Raw genomic sequence first — 18,249 nt, forward strand, 5'->3', positions numbered from 1 at the left:
TGTTTGACTGCAGCACTGTGGAGCCTCCTGATGAGTACTTTTTCAGAGCAAACATCAAACCCTAGTGGCCAAAAAACAACATCAACTTCAACCTGGATGTTAAACAAACACACTGTGTTCCGAGTTCACTGATTTGAAACAACTCTCGGTGAGCAATGCCATCCACGTAATGCGGCTATAATGTTATGAAATCATCACGGATGGGAATCAGATCAAAAGAGGTGTGTATGTGTGTGTTTTGTCCTGCCTCTGACTGCTTGCGAAATGCTGCAATCTGATTGGCCGGCTGGCTACTGCAGTCCCGGCTCTTCAGATTCGGATGGAGGAGGATAAAGACGCTCTCGCGCGCACATGGCGTCTATAAAACGTACACCTCCTCTCATTTCCACGGCCGCATCGAACAGCAGACACACGCGAGCGTGTCTGAGGCCTTTGTGTCCGTGATGCTTTGCTGCATTCCCACGCGGGCGGCCATGTTTACCAGTCCAGACACCAGCATCAGCCCCTCCCCGAGTTAGACACCTCCAATAAGTGAAAAATACTTTGAACTATAATAACAAAGAGGTTAGTTAGCATCCGCTGCTGTGGTGCTGGCGTGGGTTAATCTCCTCTGAGGCGGAGCACTCGGTCATGAATAAATGAACGTAAAAAGCACACACCGACTTGACAGGAATGCGTGTGGTGCACCGACTCAGCTACATGTAAGCACAGTAAATGCCACAACAATGCTGAATAGGGCAACAAAAACTAAGGACGGTCAATTCATCAATTAATTGAAGTCAGCACGATTTTGTTTGGCAGCTTCTGTAGTTCCAAGCACGCCCCCCGACCCCCCCCCCCCCCCCCCCCCCCCCCCGCTGATGTGCACTGTTTGCACAAACAACATGGCTGTTGAATCCCCACTAAGGAACACAAAAGTTATTATTATTTGTCGTTTGTCGATGAGGGAAAGGGAGCCAGGCCTATAAAGCACTGGTGGTAACTTTCTTCAGTCTTCTTCGAAAATATCCCTACATTCACAGGTTTGAACCTGACGTGAGGCCAATTTGTGGACTTCTGCATGTAGCAGTGAGCGCCGCCATGTTGTTATCCTGTGCAAAGATTTACATACAACTGCTGTGAGAGTGCTGCCTCCAAGCTTCCTCTATTGACTTCCATCGCTTCCCAGTCTTTCCTCTCTCCTCCGCCCTCTAATGGAAGTCTTCTATAATTCATGCCCACTCGCTCCTGAAGAGGCCGTCGGCTTGCAAATGCTCACATGTGGTGGAGGATAAAATATTTTTTATTATTTTCTCCAAGGGCAGTTATGGACCTTTTTTTTTCCAAGTTGAAAAAAAAAAACAATTAAAATGAGAAATAATTAAAGTTATGTTCAATTTTTAAATATTTTTTCACAAAATAATAATGATAATAAAACTGCAGTGATGTCCATCGAGAGATATTCAACATCCATGAAAACAGCCAAAACTCGAAGCTGTTCCTAATATTGTGACCTTCTCCTGTAGCTCACAGAGATATGGTCAATTGTAAACGGAGCGCACCTTTATTGACACAGCGTTCCACAAAGGCTCACATTCACGCACAAATTCATACACCATCCTGCCATGAAAGGCGGTGCCAGGTCCGCTGGGAGCAAATTTAGGATTCGGTATTTTACTCAAGGACACTTTGACAAAGTCAAGGTTGAAGATCAAACCCACAACCTTCGGGTTGGGAGACAGCCACTCTGTCACTGAGCCATGCCGCCCCATGATGACGTGATAAAGAGAGAAAGAGAACGAGGGGGACAGAGTGAGGTAAAGTGAGGCCATGTAAAAAATAAAATTAAATAAAACATAATTGAGGCATCAAGAGGAGACACTGAGGATAATTTTTCCATCACAGTGCCAAGAAGAATCGTCTCGGGACAGACGATTATGGATTTATCCTGGCATATAGGAGATACTCTTTCACTACCTCACTCGTGATGTCACTACTACGCACAAGTGACACAGCAACATGTTACTCCTGATATAGACTAGAGATGTTTTTTCAAAGTTGCTCCCATACAGTAGGCGTCACATTGAATCTTGTGTTGCTCACTCTGAATCAAAAATAACTAGTTTGATTTATTCCCGGAAACCTTGTTGGTTTTCCATTTTCGTCCTCAAAGTCAAAATGGTCACTCTGCTGTTGAAATTTCAGCCAACCAACAGACACCTAGCCTGTCAGGGCACCTGTCAAAATGTCCCTACAAAGACAAAAGGGCAAAGGTGGGATGTTCAGGATAGTAGGGCTGGGAATCTTTGACTGTCTCACGATTCGATTCCGATTTTTGGGTCTGCGATTCGATTTAGAATCGATTATCGAGTCAGAACGATTTTAGATTAAAAAAATGATTTGATTGACAATGGTTTCTGCTTCAATTTATAGATATGCAAAGAATTGTCATGATCTATTCCAGTCTGACTCACTAATGCTAATTAGCGCGCTACTCGTGGCACTTTTATCACTCAAAAGAACAACTTTTCATACAAAACGCTTCAGGAATGTATACAGGAGCATCTTAACATCCTACACTGCAAAAAAAAAAAAAACTTTTATTGGAATAACTTGACCATGACTTTTTGCTTCTATGTGGCTACAACTTAACAGTGTATCAGAACGAGCGGAACCACACTGCCCCTAAGTGGCCAAATCGTGTACAACATGAACAGTGCTCCCAATAAAGGCACACACAAACAAGGGCAAGACAATATAAAATAATTGAAATAAAATCGATTTTGGAACATTTAAAATCGATTCTGAATCATACTAAATGAGAATCTCGATTCCTATGAGAATCGATTTCTTGGCACACCCCTACAGGGTAGCCACACAAAGATAGGGAGAATACACACATACACAATCCATCCATCATGCTAGCATTTTTAACAGTCAAAATGTCCCCACAAAGAAGAAATGTCCCGTAAAAAAAAAAGCGGGTATGTCAAAGTTGGTGCTACATAAATATAGAAAGACAAGAAAAAAATATACACAATCATGAGAGCATTTCCAGCAAAAATGTCCCAAGAAAGACGGAAAGTCTCCTTAAAAAAGGGGATTTTGCCACACGATAAAAATGCGAGCGCACACACACACTAAAACAACAAATCAATTGATATGCTAACGCTCAAGCAAACGATTATTGATTATTGCCAATCCAGCCGTATTGATCACCTTGTGAATGTTTGTAACTTTGACATACTGGTCGCGCACGAACGCGCGCACACAGAAAACACAGAAACGACACGCACGCCGAACCGCAGGGCGTGACTGCTTACAGCCAGTGCGCACAGACACACAGACACCTTTGACGTCCAAAGTCCATCACTGACTGATGACAGCAACCAATCAGAAAGAGGCAAACATAACCATATCTGCTGATTGCATTTATATGATTTGTTGAATTAACAATGAGGACAACACACAAGCCAAAATATTAATAGCACCCAACTACCTAAAATACCATCTTGTCCTCTTTCCCTCATCCACCTTTTAAAGTCTCCTCCACCCCTCAGGATTCCCAAAGGACCAACCACAACATGCGCGCTTTCCAGCCCTCCATCTTCTACCTTTTTCTTGACATCCCCTCGCGCCCGCTTCCTGGCCCGCTTGCGCTCCTTCTCCCGCTCTTCCTCGGCCGCCACAAGGTTCTCGTCCGCCTTCTTCTTCAGCTGCGAGGCGGCGTGCGCCATGCCGTCTGCCGCTTAATCCACACGCGCTCCTGATTATCTCCCTTTTGATGTCGGAGGTGGGAGTCACACCTTCTCCTGGTTGTCAATTAGCTTTTGTGCTTGGGGTCTGGATGTTGCCCTGGAGATCCTGCTCAAATTTGTCCTTCATTCCCCCGTTAGAAAAATATATAAAATCATCTCCAGGCGGGAGTGTCCTCTTGTAAAAACATCCCTTAGCGGAGGTCCTCACATCCACGAAGAAGCTCAAGCTGCGCCCCGTGCTGGAGAGGAGGGGGGTGCAGACTGGTTCCCAGAGCCCCCCCGAAAGCACCTGAGCTCGACACGAGCCATCCGTTCCACCGCGTCTCCACGGGACGTATGGGCAGGATGGGTGGAACGGTGGCGGAAACGAGGTTGAGGAGGAGAGCGGGAGGTGGGAGGAAAGGAGGGGGGGGGGGCTGGGGGGTTTCTAAGGGAGGGGCGGATTAAGAAGAACCTCTGCTTACTAACATCAACATGATGTACAATGGAGGATTTATTTCCTGCAAAAGAGCAGGTTGGGAGTGTCAAGATTGTCATTATGATAGCTGTTACGAAATGTCAAGGTCAAATTGGAGCACTCCAGCATTAAGAAGCATTTCAATTACCAGCTTGTCCTGCACTACAGAGTATGACAGAGATATGGACCTAAAATAATATATCCCCCCCCCAAAAAAATAATAATCAGATTTTCGTTTATTTTTCCCTGCCGCCAAAGAAAAATCAAATCACCATGAGATTATTCAAAACCAGTCTCTCTCTTGAAAATCTGCAACTGCTCACTTCACCTCCCCCTCAACTGTGGGGTCAATGCCGAGTACAGCGTTTGCCATCGAACAGCGTAGATTATATTTTCTTTCACGTAAGCAGCACTTCATACATTTGACACTGCCGCAAGTAGCGGACACTAGGGCTGCTGGATTATGAAGAAAATATTAATCACAATCATTTTGGAAATAATTGAAATCACGATCAGGACGATCATTTATTTTTGGGTACCAAACAATAAAATGCTTAAAGTAAAAAATATATATATTAAGACAAAATTATTTGGAACACTACAAGTTCCTTTTGGATGAAACAAAATGTATTACATTTGTTACTTTAAAATAAAAAAAATGGTGCAAATGTATAAATTTAAACAACTCAAAAATTTGTATTAATAATAGTTTTTTTTTTTACAAGTATGCTAATTTTGTAATTATGGAGTGTAATAATTGAAATTGAATTTGTATTAATTGCACAGTCCTAACGGATACTTCGCCAAACCCAAATCATCATTGCAAAATGTCAGCTCGTCAACAACTTCACCAAACAGTCAAGTATGGGCCACTTATTAGAAGCTATAGTGTTTCACACAGAGTAATATAGTTGTTACGGAATAATTTGGCAATATAGCCAATAAACGTACTGCACAGTGTAGTGGGTTGTTGCTGTTGTAAAAACAGCAACGTAAATAGACTGTCAAATAATAAGTGCAGGAAGCAAAATAATATACAACTACCGTGAATAAAAGGATCAATTATTCGCATCCTCGTGCATTATTCAGGAAAAATTGATATATGCTAGGATTAAGTTAAGATTAAGTTACCTTGAGGCCATGTTACAGTTCAAAGCAATTAGTTGCCTTTAGGAGAAAGCTTTACGACAATTAATGCTCCAAGCATTAAAACATCAATAAAACATAATTTAGTTTTTAAATCCTTTAAATATGTTCTAAGAATGCGTGCGCGCGCGCGCGCGTGTGTGTGTGTGCACGTGTGGTATGAGCTCATGTCTGGAGATTGCAGCCCCCTTTATAATATAAACACCGTGACAGCACACAGGGATCACGTCAAACATGAGAAGGCTTCCTATTGGTTCGCTGGCACTGCCAGAGGACATCGACTGGCTGCTTGGAACGGAAAGTCCCGCCCACCGACAGACAATAACAAAAGAAGAACAGCAGGCTTGAACAGCAACAACGCACGTGTTGTAAATGTTTCTATTCCGTCGCGACAGGAGGAAATAACAATAAACGTAATATTATCGTGTTGATGTAGACAGAAGCTTTCTCATGTTGTTTCACAAATGGGAATAGTTGGCCTTGCGGTGGACAAAAACAAAAGGTGGGTTGTAATGTTCTTTCTGGCCCCTTGATGGCGGCATTGCACTTAGGACCAAAATCAACACCAGCTTTGTTTCCTTTGCTGTGTTGCGTGGAAGCCCTCAAACTCGTTTTATTACCTCCACCAATATTTAAGGAGGAAAATAATAATAATAATAATAATAATAAAATAAAAAATAAAAGCCTACAAAATTCTGTACAGGGGCCAAGACAGAACCAATCTTTTTTTAAATGTATTTATTTAATTAAACTTTTAGACACATTGCCTGTTTTAAAGTGAATGCTTAGTTTGGTGTTAATCCAAATTGAAGATTGAAGTTGGCAGAGATCTGTGCTGTTTCATAGTAGCTGACAAATTACATCAACAAAAATATCTATTCGCTAGCATTTAGTAGCATCAAACCTTACCCCACTAAGCCTGATTTATTGTAAATAACATAAAATCATACAAGTTAAAAGAACAAGTTTAACATTTTTATCAGGGGTGTAAACCCCCCCCCCCCCGATATGCAGTAACTCTGGTTAATTATAAATACAATTAAAAATGAGAATGAATTATTATTCTATTCTAAACATAAACATCTTAAACTGGCTCATCTGTTCATTTTTTAAATCAAAGGTCCCCCCCTCCCCCAACCTCTGTCACCCCCTCTAAGAGCCACTCCACATCCATCCTGACACACTTAACTGCAAATGAACATTTCGAATCAGATAAAGGAACAAGGCAATTTGTCCCATCTGTTGTTTGGATCCGCTAAAAGCAACCGCAATCGTATCCACAAGTTTCTGTCTGTCATTGTGTGCGTCTGTCTGTCATTGTGTGCGTCTGTCTGGAGGTGGGCTTCTCCTGCCGGGCACCCTGCCAGCCGTCTCCCTGGCAACCGTTTACACAGCCACAAAAATAGCACTCGCTCAGAGCGAGCAGAGTATCCCTTCGCTGTATCGAGCCAACCGCATCACGCGCACCTTCACACCTCGCGTCCTTCCACGCGGACACATAGACCCCCTTTCACGGTGAATTCCAAGCACTAACAAAGCCTCGGTTTTAAAAGTTCACCCCGCAAAATCCCTCCCTTTTCAGGTTACTTTACATTCCTTAAGCTCAGCAAGTATGCACAAGTGTCATTGATGATGGGGATGATGTGTAATTACACTAACTGCACACTTTTATCTCTTTGACTTGTGACAACAAATCCTCGCCCTCCCTGCCTTTCCGAGCGCTAATCTCCATGGAATTATAACCCCTGCGTGACATGATGAAGGTTAATTACACTTGAACTTTTCTTTTATAGACGCGGATAGCTCATCGTAATCCAGTCAGTATGAGTGGCCCGGTCTGACTCAGCCGGGCAAGCACAAAAACAACACCTTGCCACGTCGTCATGGCAACGCAACAAGGAAGGACGGAAGGAAGGAAGGCCTGTGGCGGCTGGCAAGATGATGAGGAGGTGATGGGAGGGAAATACGAAGGCTACAGGCCTCCCTCTCGCGACACAAACATGACATTATTAACAATATTGGTCGGATGTAATTTCTTTATAAATGTTAAATCAGTAAAGGATCAAATAATGGAAAATCTACTTTTTTCTTTTTTGTATACAAATAGCTACTCCTTCGCTAATAGACACAAGCAACCGACCTCCACTTTTCTGGGAAATGGTAAAGAGAGACAGGAAGTGGACGCGCTGGAGCAAGATGAAGCCCGTAAGAGGAGCAGAAGAGTGTCAGGCAAATATGAGGAGAAACGGAGATGGATGCCTATTCCCTGAAAGCGCTGACATCACCCTTGGCACGCTCCCGTCGCCATGGCTACCGAGGCCCATTAGCCTATTCGTGTAACTGTCAAGACACCTTCTCTCTCTCTCTCATGCTCTCTCGCTCTCTCCCTCTCTCACAGTACCTCCACACTTAGCCACGCGCAACAGGAAGTCAACCTTCATTCAGTATTTTGGATTGGAGGCTCACTAAACTCAACATTTCACAACAGAGAAACAAATCTCAAGGCGGTACATTTTGTTTGAGTAACAGTTTGCAATAGTGACGTTATAATGAGCCGTTAGAAATTATTAGCATTAGCATCAGCGAATAACACTGGCACACGAAGGATGAATAATGACATCACCGAAATGAATGGTGGTGAATGCATCATGGCAGACAGCAATCTTCAAGTAATATGCAAATATGCCTGCTAGTGGCTACGAGCGCCAAAACTGCGTCAAGGTTTCCATATGCTAGCAGGCCACTTCCTAGGTCGCTTGACTCGCTTATGTGCGATAACAGGACCGTAACATTTTTCTATCTAGGACACGGGGGTGACTGGTTCCATTGTGACTCAACAACCAAAATGGAGGCTGAGAATCTTTGTTTGTCCATTTGTTAGCAGCAGGCTAATTCGGGATGATGTAAGGCAAGCGTAACCAGATTTTCACAATTTTAAAAAGACAATTCAGCTTTGCTGAAAACCAAACATACAATAAATTCTCACCAGGAACCATTTTTAACCAACTAATCACTAGTCAATTTGGTAACCAGTGGTTGTGTTATTACTTTAGCTAATGCTAAACACAGGGCTCAAAACTAACTTGTCCCAGTTAAAGTGGTTACCCTATTTAAGGTGCAACAAACATACAAACAGGACTATACCATAGGTATGGATAGCACGGGGTTGTATCCAGAAAATAAAATCCTGTATTCTTAAATAAGATAAAGTTTTGTGGAAATTCCTAGCTTTAGCGTAATCATGCTAACCCACTTACAAAACATGCCTAAATAGTCCAGTTGTGACTTGAAAATAGAGACTAACTTCCTCAATTCCCATTCACATTTTTTACAATGACTTAAAAAAAATAATAATTCTGTGTACGTTGTGCAGGTTATCGCATGGTTCAAAGCTTGTATGGTATGTTTGAATGTCATTGTCATTTCCTATTTCTATAACTGAAGGGGGAGACAAACTATTGATGTCATAAATCACATTTTTGTGATTATAAGATTTATTTAAGGCCATATCAGCCAGCCATTAGATATTTATAGACTATATTTTTGTGGTCAAATGTGGTCATGGAATGACTTGACCCCAGGAGAAGGACACATGCAATCCTCCCAACATGGTGCTAACATGATAACTATCTCAGCCAGCCCGGGTGTGAAATATTTCTCCAAATGGCAACATAAGAGGATTATACGATCAGATCAACTTTGTGTTGATCAACGCGCACTGAAGCCATTCCGAAGAGTTGCTGAGTGAGGCAAACGGCAGACAACAGTTTGGATTGGAAGAAGAAGAAAAGGTGCGCGCCGAACGAACCGACCGGGTTTCATCCCTGTTCCCGGCAAGTGTGGAAGGATCCCAGCCAAGCGTCCTGCTCAGCACAAACAATATGTTGGCACGCTGGTGGGAACGCTCACCCGCCGGAATATCAGCCGCTTGCTTCTGCGGCGAGCTGCTTAGTTGGCGGCGTTGCACAAAAAAGAAAGACATTTCAGGAATGCGAAATAATCAGCACGATACATTTATCGGTAGATGAAGACCACATCAGGATATTTTGGCAATGACGCGCTTAGTCTGGGCGATATGGCCTTTTTTTGTTTTTAGTAAGTCTCACTTCCCCTAATTGTATTTTGGGTCCGTTCATGGTCAGCTATTGATTCGTCTACCTTCCACTCAGCCAAGATCTCGTCCACTAATCAATCAATCAGATGTTGGACCAGACTTGAATCTTGATTTTTTTATTATTTTTTTATTCATATGTGAACACATTTGGGGATGCTCCTTTTCGCTTCCCAAAAGGTCTGCTTGGATGAGTTTGGTGTGGAAGAACGAGCACATAAGAAATCGAAACACATGTAGGGATGATTTAAATAACGCATGGTGAGAGGATGCATGACATGGGAGGTTTGTGGGATGGAAAGGGCTAAACGTGGGCAGCCATCTTACATAAGCCAGTGAAGTTCATGTTTGTGTGTGTGTGTGAATCAAGCATTTGGAGAGTGCGCATACACAAGATGACCGCCTCCCTCATTCAAGTCAAGCTTGCCTGTCAACAAAGCACACAGCTTACAGAAATCATAGAAAAAATATTCAAGCCATTAGTTTGGTTGTTGTCTAAATTTGAAACAATAAACGGTAATGTGAATGGAGTGAGGTTCCCCAGGTGAGTTAAAGTTAGCGGGCCAATAAGCCTGATTCAATGTGTCATATTTTCCCACCAAAAGTCAGTTATTCATTTTAAGATGAATCTTGTAAATGTGAATAGATTTAGCTTGGAGCCTCAGGTGGTGTTTGTATTTTGTTTCTTCTTCGTGTTCTGACACTGCACTACTGTTCTTTCATTGAACATTATTGCCTCAATTTGCAACACTGCATTATACTGAGGCTACAACACAAAATTGTGAATGGAGTGAGGTTCCCCATAGTTGTAAAGTTAGCCGGTTTTTATGTGCTGGTCTGGCACAAACTGACGTACTTGTCTACAAGAATCAGTTATTTTAACATTTCACCCATATTATGCTTTTAAATCTGGTTTAGCTCAGAGCTTCGGGTGGCATAAAGTTGTGTTTAGTCTTCAACTTCTGATGCTATGCTTCTTTTCTTTTGCATTTCAATAAGCGCTGTTTCAGTTCGTAATAAAGAGTAAAGTGAATGGAGCGAGGTTCCCCATGTTGGTAATGTTAGCATGTCTATGTGCTTGTCGGACACAAAATGAGATATTTGTCTGCAAGAATCAGTGATCATTATAAATATTTTTATCCAAACTATGCTTTTAAATCTTGTATAGTTTTGAGCTTCAGGTGGTGCTACATTGTTGTTTTGACGTCATGTTCAGCTACTGCATTTATTTTGTGTTTCATTTAGCAACCTTAAATATTACAACACAGTAAGGAGAATGGAGTGAGATTCCCCACAATGTTAGTAGGTTTTTATTTGCTGGTCTGACAATTGGACAATTATTTAAAAAATTATTAAAACAATTATTTTTATTATTTATTTCTAAATTATTTTTTAAATCTGGTTTAAGTCTGAGAAGCGCTTCAGGTAGTGTTTCATCTACATGTTTTGCCACTGCAGTTAGCTGCAGTTTTGTCTTTTACATTTCATTCATGTGTTGATTTGACACAAGTTGACACATTTTGCCTGCAAAAATTGCATTTGAATACTGCATCCATATTATACTCTTAAGTCTGATTTAGCTCAGAGCTTCAGGTGGCACTACAGTTTTGTTTTGCCTTCAGATTCTGACACTGGGTTTCTTTTCTTATGCATTGCAATCAGCATTTTAGCTTAAAACTGCATTTGTTTGGAGCAAAGTGAATGGAGTGAGGTTCCCCAGGCTGGTAAAATTAGCAACAACAACAAAAAAAAAATTGTATTTGTGTTTTCATCTGACACATCTTTATGTATTTAACAAGAATAAGTTACCATTTCGAATTGTGAAATGTGAAAGGATTTAGCTCTGAGCCGCAGGTTGTGTGAGAGTATGCGTGTGCGACAGAGAGAGCTGACTAAACGAAAAGCTACATTCAACAGAACCATCCTTGGCCCTTTTCCCCCCATGTCAATATTTTAACAGAACATTGATTGGACCCAGCGGCCTCGTCTGGTCACAGGATCACTAAACACTTAAGAAAATGTTAAAGCAAACAATTTTAAATAGCTTTACGCCATCTCGTTGGAGTCATCAGGCCAAGTGGACAATCCATGATGGGAGAGCTTTTTTTCTTTTGGCATCAACAGGCTGCAGCAGCCGCGCGGGCTGAACACACCCCGTCAGCAAACGCACAACTATAAATCCCATTTTCATTAGGGAGGAGCAAACACGCACATACACACTCTTGTATACACACGTATGTGTATAGGAGGATGTCAATAGAGGTGAGTCACACCTGCACTCTTACTTTTGTGCTTCTAAAAAGGTTTTAAGTTCTTTAAAAAAAAGGTATCTCGGAGGGACACAAAAGATGCTTAAAAAAAAGCCGATATACAAAGACACACAAAAGAATAACATTTCAACACTAAATCTCTTTCTACCTTTTTCCCTTTCTTCTTGCGATTAGCCGACTTGCCCGCCGCCTTTTCCCGAACCTCCTCGCTCATGACGGCCGCCGTGAGGGTCCCCAGGGGCCCTTTGTTTACATCCAGAAATAAAAACACCCCAAAAACAAAAAAGAGGGGTTCTAATCCAGCATGGATGAGTGCAAAGATGTGTGTGCGTGTGTGTGTGTGTGTGTGTGGCACACACACACACAATGGCGCGCGCACACCAGCCAACAAGGCAGGACTGACTGGGCGGAACCAGGAGGGACGCTTTCTCGCTCTTTCTCTCGGCGCGTATCTCTCACGTATACACACGCACACCATACACACACACACACACACTCCACAAGTGGGGGTGGAGTAGCAACAAGCTGAAGCAGCTCATTGCTATATTTTTAATGTTTTTGTTTTGGTTTTTTTACAAGAAAAGTGTGTGAGCAAAGATAGCACCACTCTTATCAGGGATCAGTTGAATTTGGTTGATTAGGCGGAGTTGATGGATGAGGCATAATGAAGTGCACACGTTGGCCGCAACCAGCAGAGGCACTATTGACTCACCGCCAACTGGTTTGCAGCCTAAAGAAGTACAAGACATCAGCACGTTCTCCCCATTGCTCAGCATTATTGTACTTCATGCTGGTATGAAAATGGGGGCACAGAATAGTCCCTTTAATTGATATTAAAATGTAATACTTTGTTAAATTTTTTGTGCATTTAACCATTTTTTTGTAACAATTTGAACTTAATTTCTTGGCTGTTGTTAAATTGTGGAAGTCATTGTTTTTTTTATATCATAAGTGTTTATTTGTTCCAATATATATATTCTTTTCTGACATTTCTTTGTAATAGAATGTGTATTTTCATATATATATATATATATATATATATATATATAATATGTTTCATCTAATGTTTTGAGTCAAATATCATCATATTTTTCCTTTCTTGTCCAATATGTTTAAATGTTTATTCTAATATTTTAATATATTGTCCAATATTTTAGCCTCCTGTAAAACAGTGCAAGTGATATTTGTGTATTTTTCATCTAATTTTTTATTTATATTTTTTGATATTTTGTCTTTTTTCCCCATTTTTTTTTTAATTTATATATATATATATATATATATATATATATATATATATATATATATATTTATATATATTATTTTATTTTAATTTGTTTTATCTAACATGTTTGTATGTTTAAATTTTTTTCTGACGTGTTTTTCCATCAAATATTTTGTATCTGTTTTATCTAGTCATTTTATATTCTTAGTCTTATATTTTTCAAATATTTTTGTAAATATTTCGAGCATTATTGCTTGGACTGTGTAAGAGTACCTTATGTTCCCCATTAGCAATATTGTGATAATTCTGACGATAACAGTGATGATCTTGCGCTTTCTAATCGTGATTTGACATTTTCATACTCTCTCTCTCTCTCTACTCAAACCAACTTGAAACACGCCCAACTTGAATAGAAGCTAGTCTGACATCTAGTGGCCATATCCTGACACAACAACAACTCCCTTGAAAATACACCTCTTAATTTCATTTATTGGCTATTCATGCAGGACTGCCTGTTTTTATATTGCTTGACTATCATCATCTTCTGTGACATTGAATTCAACACAATCCAAACACAAAGACAACGAGCGCTGTGCATGTTAGCACAGGTAGTAACACAATACTTTTATGACGGCAGTCGACCATAAAAGCCTTTGTGGCTTTACACACACACACACACACACACACACACCCCCACACACACACACACACACACACACACACACACACACACACACACACACACACACACACACACACACACACACACACACACACACACACACACACACACACACACACACACACACACACGCTTGCATGCATACAAGTCTTTAAGTGCTGCGCGACACAGCGGTGAGAACTGGTCTGTAGTTGGGGCGACAAACAGGTTTTTAAGTGCTAGCGTGTGGCTAATGCATCAGTCTTGGTTGAAGGGTAAAAGAAAAGCAATAGAGTAGGGATGTTCAATATGACTTTTTCAGACAAGAAATTGGACGGATATGTGCATCACCGACAGGAAGTCGGCCACGTTGGTTGGAAGCACCCATTCGTTTTCCATTCTGTCAAAGTACGAACTCTGGAATTCGCCCAAATGAGCCCCAGTTGGAAACACTACACGAGACGGGTGCTGCTAATCATGCTATAATAAACACCTACGCTATTGCTCACGGCTTGAAACTCCAAGTGGAATACAGTAATGGTAATTAATGGTAGTTTGATGAAAAACAAAAACACATTCCTAAAATGTCATTTCCTAGGATGTTGTCTTGTGGCATTAAAAATGCCTATCAATCATTTGAATCGGTACTGGACTCACAGGAAATTAATAATGATGACTTTCTTCTCCATTTCCACAGAGCTTGTACTTGTATCGGACGGTGTAATCAACACCATCCCACCCATTAATCAGCAGCAGCAAAAGGGCAAATGCTGATGTGGTCACACTGCACAATAAAAGGTCCTTTATAGAAAGTTAGCCAGAAAACACAGTCCGCTTTTAAGGGGCTTCCATTCTGACTGCACAGAACAAGAGTGATTCTTTACGACATACAAATCTCTGCCAGTAACTCAGTGTGCGTGCGTGCGTGCGTGCGTGCGTGCGTGCGTGCGTGCGTGCGTGCGTGCGTGCGTGCGCCTGTGTGTGGCCTGAAGCCACTGTCCAGCTCAAAGCGTCAACTGTCAAACGTTCAGCGTGCAGCCCACCGAGAGAAACAAGAAGCGAGCATCATCTAGCACCCTCCTCACATATTACATGCATGGCGTCCATTTTGTGATCTTATCCGGCAAAAGACGACGTTTTTAGGCTCACAAGTGCATGAACTGCGGAACGAGCCGGCGTCCGGCAGTGACACGGACACTAACGCGTGCAAATGAGCCATGAGAGTGGACTCGGGAAGGGCATAACAATCAATTAGGCGAGTAATTGTTTGCTATGAATTCCGACGGTTGCGTGAAATTGACGTTTGAGTGAGTGCAGTGCTTGGCTGTGAACAGCAGAGGTGCTGTTGATTGACTCATCTAGGTTGCTAACTAAAGAAGAAGAACATGCCAGTTTGGCTAATGTAAGCTAGTGAGCCATTAGTGGACACTTGGGAAGGGCATAACAATAAATTAATTGATTAACTGAGCATTAAAAATTCTGACATTTTATAGAATCAGCTATGCTAATCTGTGCATAGCATTTAACGTTATAAATGTTAATTAAAATGATTATTATTCAGTATTTAAGGCTGAATAATTAATCAGGGCTCAGATTTTTTCCCCCCACAAATGAGATTTTACGATTTAATAGAAAAAAACAGATGACAAATACCTGATTCCAGCGTTATCGACCACCCTTTTCCACAGAATTATTTTTTTCCTCCAATCTTTACGGATTGCAGGGGGGAAAAGTGTTTCGTCTTGGCAAATGGACTTTAAAAAAAACAAAAAGACAAAATGAAACAATTTAACTTCAGCAGGGAGACACTTTAAACTAAAGTGACCAAAAAATTATCCTGACAAATAAACTTGAATGAATCAACAAAATCCATTAATTGCTTAACCCTAAGCGATCGTCAATTTTCCCTGCAGTCAACGTCAGTTTAAACGCCTCCACTCGAACAATTACGGGTCATGAGGCGCTTGTGATGTTTGCCAAACATAAAAAAAAAAACAAATTAAAGTCATCAGTGCCTGACGAGCGGCGCAAACGAGATGTAGTCCTTTGAGGCGTCCATTAGTGGGAATTAATGGACTTCTCGGAGGAGACCGGCTGCCCATCCGACGGTCGCCTTTAATGGACACCTCGGCAGACGTCTTCCTATTACATGCCCGGTAATGATGATGTGCGAACAAGAGGAGCCTTGATACGAAAACATGCTAAATGCTATGTTTAGGTCACAAGGGACAATATTTCGTCCTTTCTGTCATATTTCAAATTCCTACAGGTTTAGGGAAAACAACAACAAACTAAAATACTTTTGAGTGCTTTGATGAGAATCGAAATGTGTTTTGATGAGTCGTAATGGCTTTTAAATGGAGTTTATGCTGTCACTTCTGGGAAGGCCAATAAAATTGTATGCCTTTTAAAAGGTGGAGTTTTTCAAAAGAAACTCAAGAAATGTGGACCCCCCCGCCCCACAAGTATAAAAATGAAGCATAATGCTTGGTAATTGCACTTAGCACTGTTAGCGGCTATTAGCGCAGTCATTAGCTATGCTAATACTTAAAACAATTGACCAAGAGATTGATATGGCATTTTGTATTTGGCTGCCAACGCTACTGCATGGACATGGAAACAACAACAACAACTTAGTCTCCATGGAAACCACATTAAAGAAACCAGGAAGAAGCAAACGGCTCCTTGTCGAGGATTCCTCGGCCCTCAACGGATTCCCTTTTCCAAAATGCCACAGAGGGAGGAAAGGTTATCGTGGAATAAAAGAAGCTCATTTACACAGCAGATGGAAGAATCCCGCACGCACGCACGCACACACACCCAACAAGTGAGTTAGACCAGACACACAAACATGAGTCACAAAGACTTTCCATGTTTTACAATCCATCTTTGTCTCCGCACAAATGGCGTCATACTTGAACATGGTTTCAAGCGAGCACTTTGACAAGCTATCATTACGGAAAATTATTGTTTATGGACACACTATCATCAGATGTCGCGATTTCTATTAAATCTGCAGGACTTCAAAAGAAATTCCGCTGCTCCTTAAATTAAACGGGGTTAACAGGAAGTGTCTGAAAAAGTTTCACAAACTGTCAACAAAGAACTGTAGTTGTAATGTGCATGCCAGGCCACTAGTTGGCAATGTCGCTTTGTAAAGAAACACTGCGGAATAACTAACCAATCCAACCACAACACAACTCTTCTAAGTTCAATAATGTCAGTGTGAAATTTAGTTGAAAATGTTTTTCTACATTGTCTTTATTTGATACACTCATGTTTATAAGTTTCTCAGTCAACTTGTTAGGCATTCACACTACCGAGGACAATTAACCCCGTTGTCTGGTGACGTTAGCTCGCCAGAGCTGAGCTGGTGTTTACTGGTTCCATGACAATAGCCGGCACGGAGAGGCACTCGCCGCCGCCGCCGCGGCCGCCGCCGCCACCAACGACGCGACGTGCTGAATCAGCGCAACGAGACTTTTCCCCCTCACAATGAGGGCGGGCGACTGTGAATAGTCCCCGCGGCGTAAATCCAAACACAACGGCCGGCGGAGCTTTTGAGCGCGCGCTCGCGAGCATTCACGCCGCTTGTCAACAAGCTCAGTTGTTAATTGCGTGTTGGATATTGGTTCTGAGACACAGGTGGAGCGGTCAGGTATTTGCAGCCATTAGCGCTAATGCCTGGAACGAGCTGTGGTCAACCATTAATCCACACAGACTGACCCAACGTGCTGCTTCGACTTGTACGACTGCACTCCGGCAGACAAAAACAGACACAGCACATTTAATGAGAGCTTGTCTTTTTGTACACATGACTTTTTTGACTATTCTACATGAAAGCACGAGTCAGCATTTCCAGAAGAAACTAACTTATGAACCCATTAACCTTGTTTCTGTGTGTGCAGCACGACACCTAAAACAATGAACATTAACTCCATTTAACAAGATATGGACACACACACTGTTATGCAACAGCTGCGATCATTAACCAGGACTATCGTAAACCCTTACTATTCGCGAGCTTTAGCGACCAAGACCGGATGCAAACAGCAAAGATTTCTCAATAATGGTTGCCCTCGTGAGAAATGTCGTAAACAGCTCTAACTACCTCGTGTAACTGATGTTGGGCCGCATCTGCTACCAACTGATCAACTGGACCAGACTATGCTAGCTACTACTGGCACATTAGAAGGAGTAGCTAGCATTAGCCAAGAGTAGAGCATTTATGCATTAATTTACAGCATTAAAGAAAAGCAGTGAAAATGTATAAATAAGCACAACTAGATGTGTTTAATAGGTTTTTTTTAAATAAGTGAATGAGCAAGGGTGCTAAGAGCAATAGACCAAACAGCAGGAAAAGCAAGTAATTGCAAATATGGGCAATGTTATCATCTTCATTTGCACATTTATTTTGGTTCGGGTTGTCCATCGACATGAGCCCTGCAATTGGCTGGTGACCAGACCCTCCTTTCGCCATAAGTGACTTTGAGCTCACCCGTGGTGACCCTAATGAGGACAAATGCTACAGAAAATGGACGGCTGGTAATGGAGGGATTATTTTAAAAAGTGTAGCCTACTATTCATTCATTTCCCCCGACCCTTATATTGTGTCTTTATTGTGTGTGGCTTCTGCAGCAATAAA

The 18,249-nt window shown here is 41.6% G+C and overlaps 1 protein-coding gene across 26 annotated transcripts in view; it reads right to left on the bottom strand.

Moving 5' to 3' along the window:
* LOC147156880 (ankyrin-3-like) overlaps window positions 1–18,249 on the bottom strand; it is a 76,876-nt gene that overhangs the window by 58,127 nt on the left and 500 nt on the right. For 14 of the 26 annotated variants that reach the window (XM_086064764.1, XM_086064777.1, XM_086064772.1 and 11 more), the window contains exon 1: window positions 3,594–4,105. The exons of 1 other annotated variant lie outside the window; for it this stretch is intronic. In XM_086064764.1, the coding sequence (XP_085920890.1) occupies window positions 3,594–3,716 (123 nt within the window). In that variant the 5' untranslated portion in view covers window positions 3,717–4,105. Of the gene's footprint in view, window positions 1–3,593; window positions 4,108–11,869; window positions 12,117–18,249 lie in introns of those variants that run through there. 11 more of the 26 variants (XM_086064767.1, XM_086064765.1, XM_086064787.1 and 8 more) reach the window with 4 other exon arrangements.

The sequence above is a fragment of the Leptonotus elevatus genome, chromosome 20 (genome assembly GCF_054856555.1).
Source record: "Leptonotus elevatus isolate MCC_2025b chromosome 20, RoL_Lele_1.0, whole genome shotgun sequence".
Lineage (NCBI taxonomy): Eukaryota > Metazoa > Chordata > Actinopteri > Syngnathiformes > Syngnathidae > Leptonotus > Leptonotus elevatus.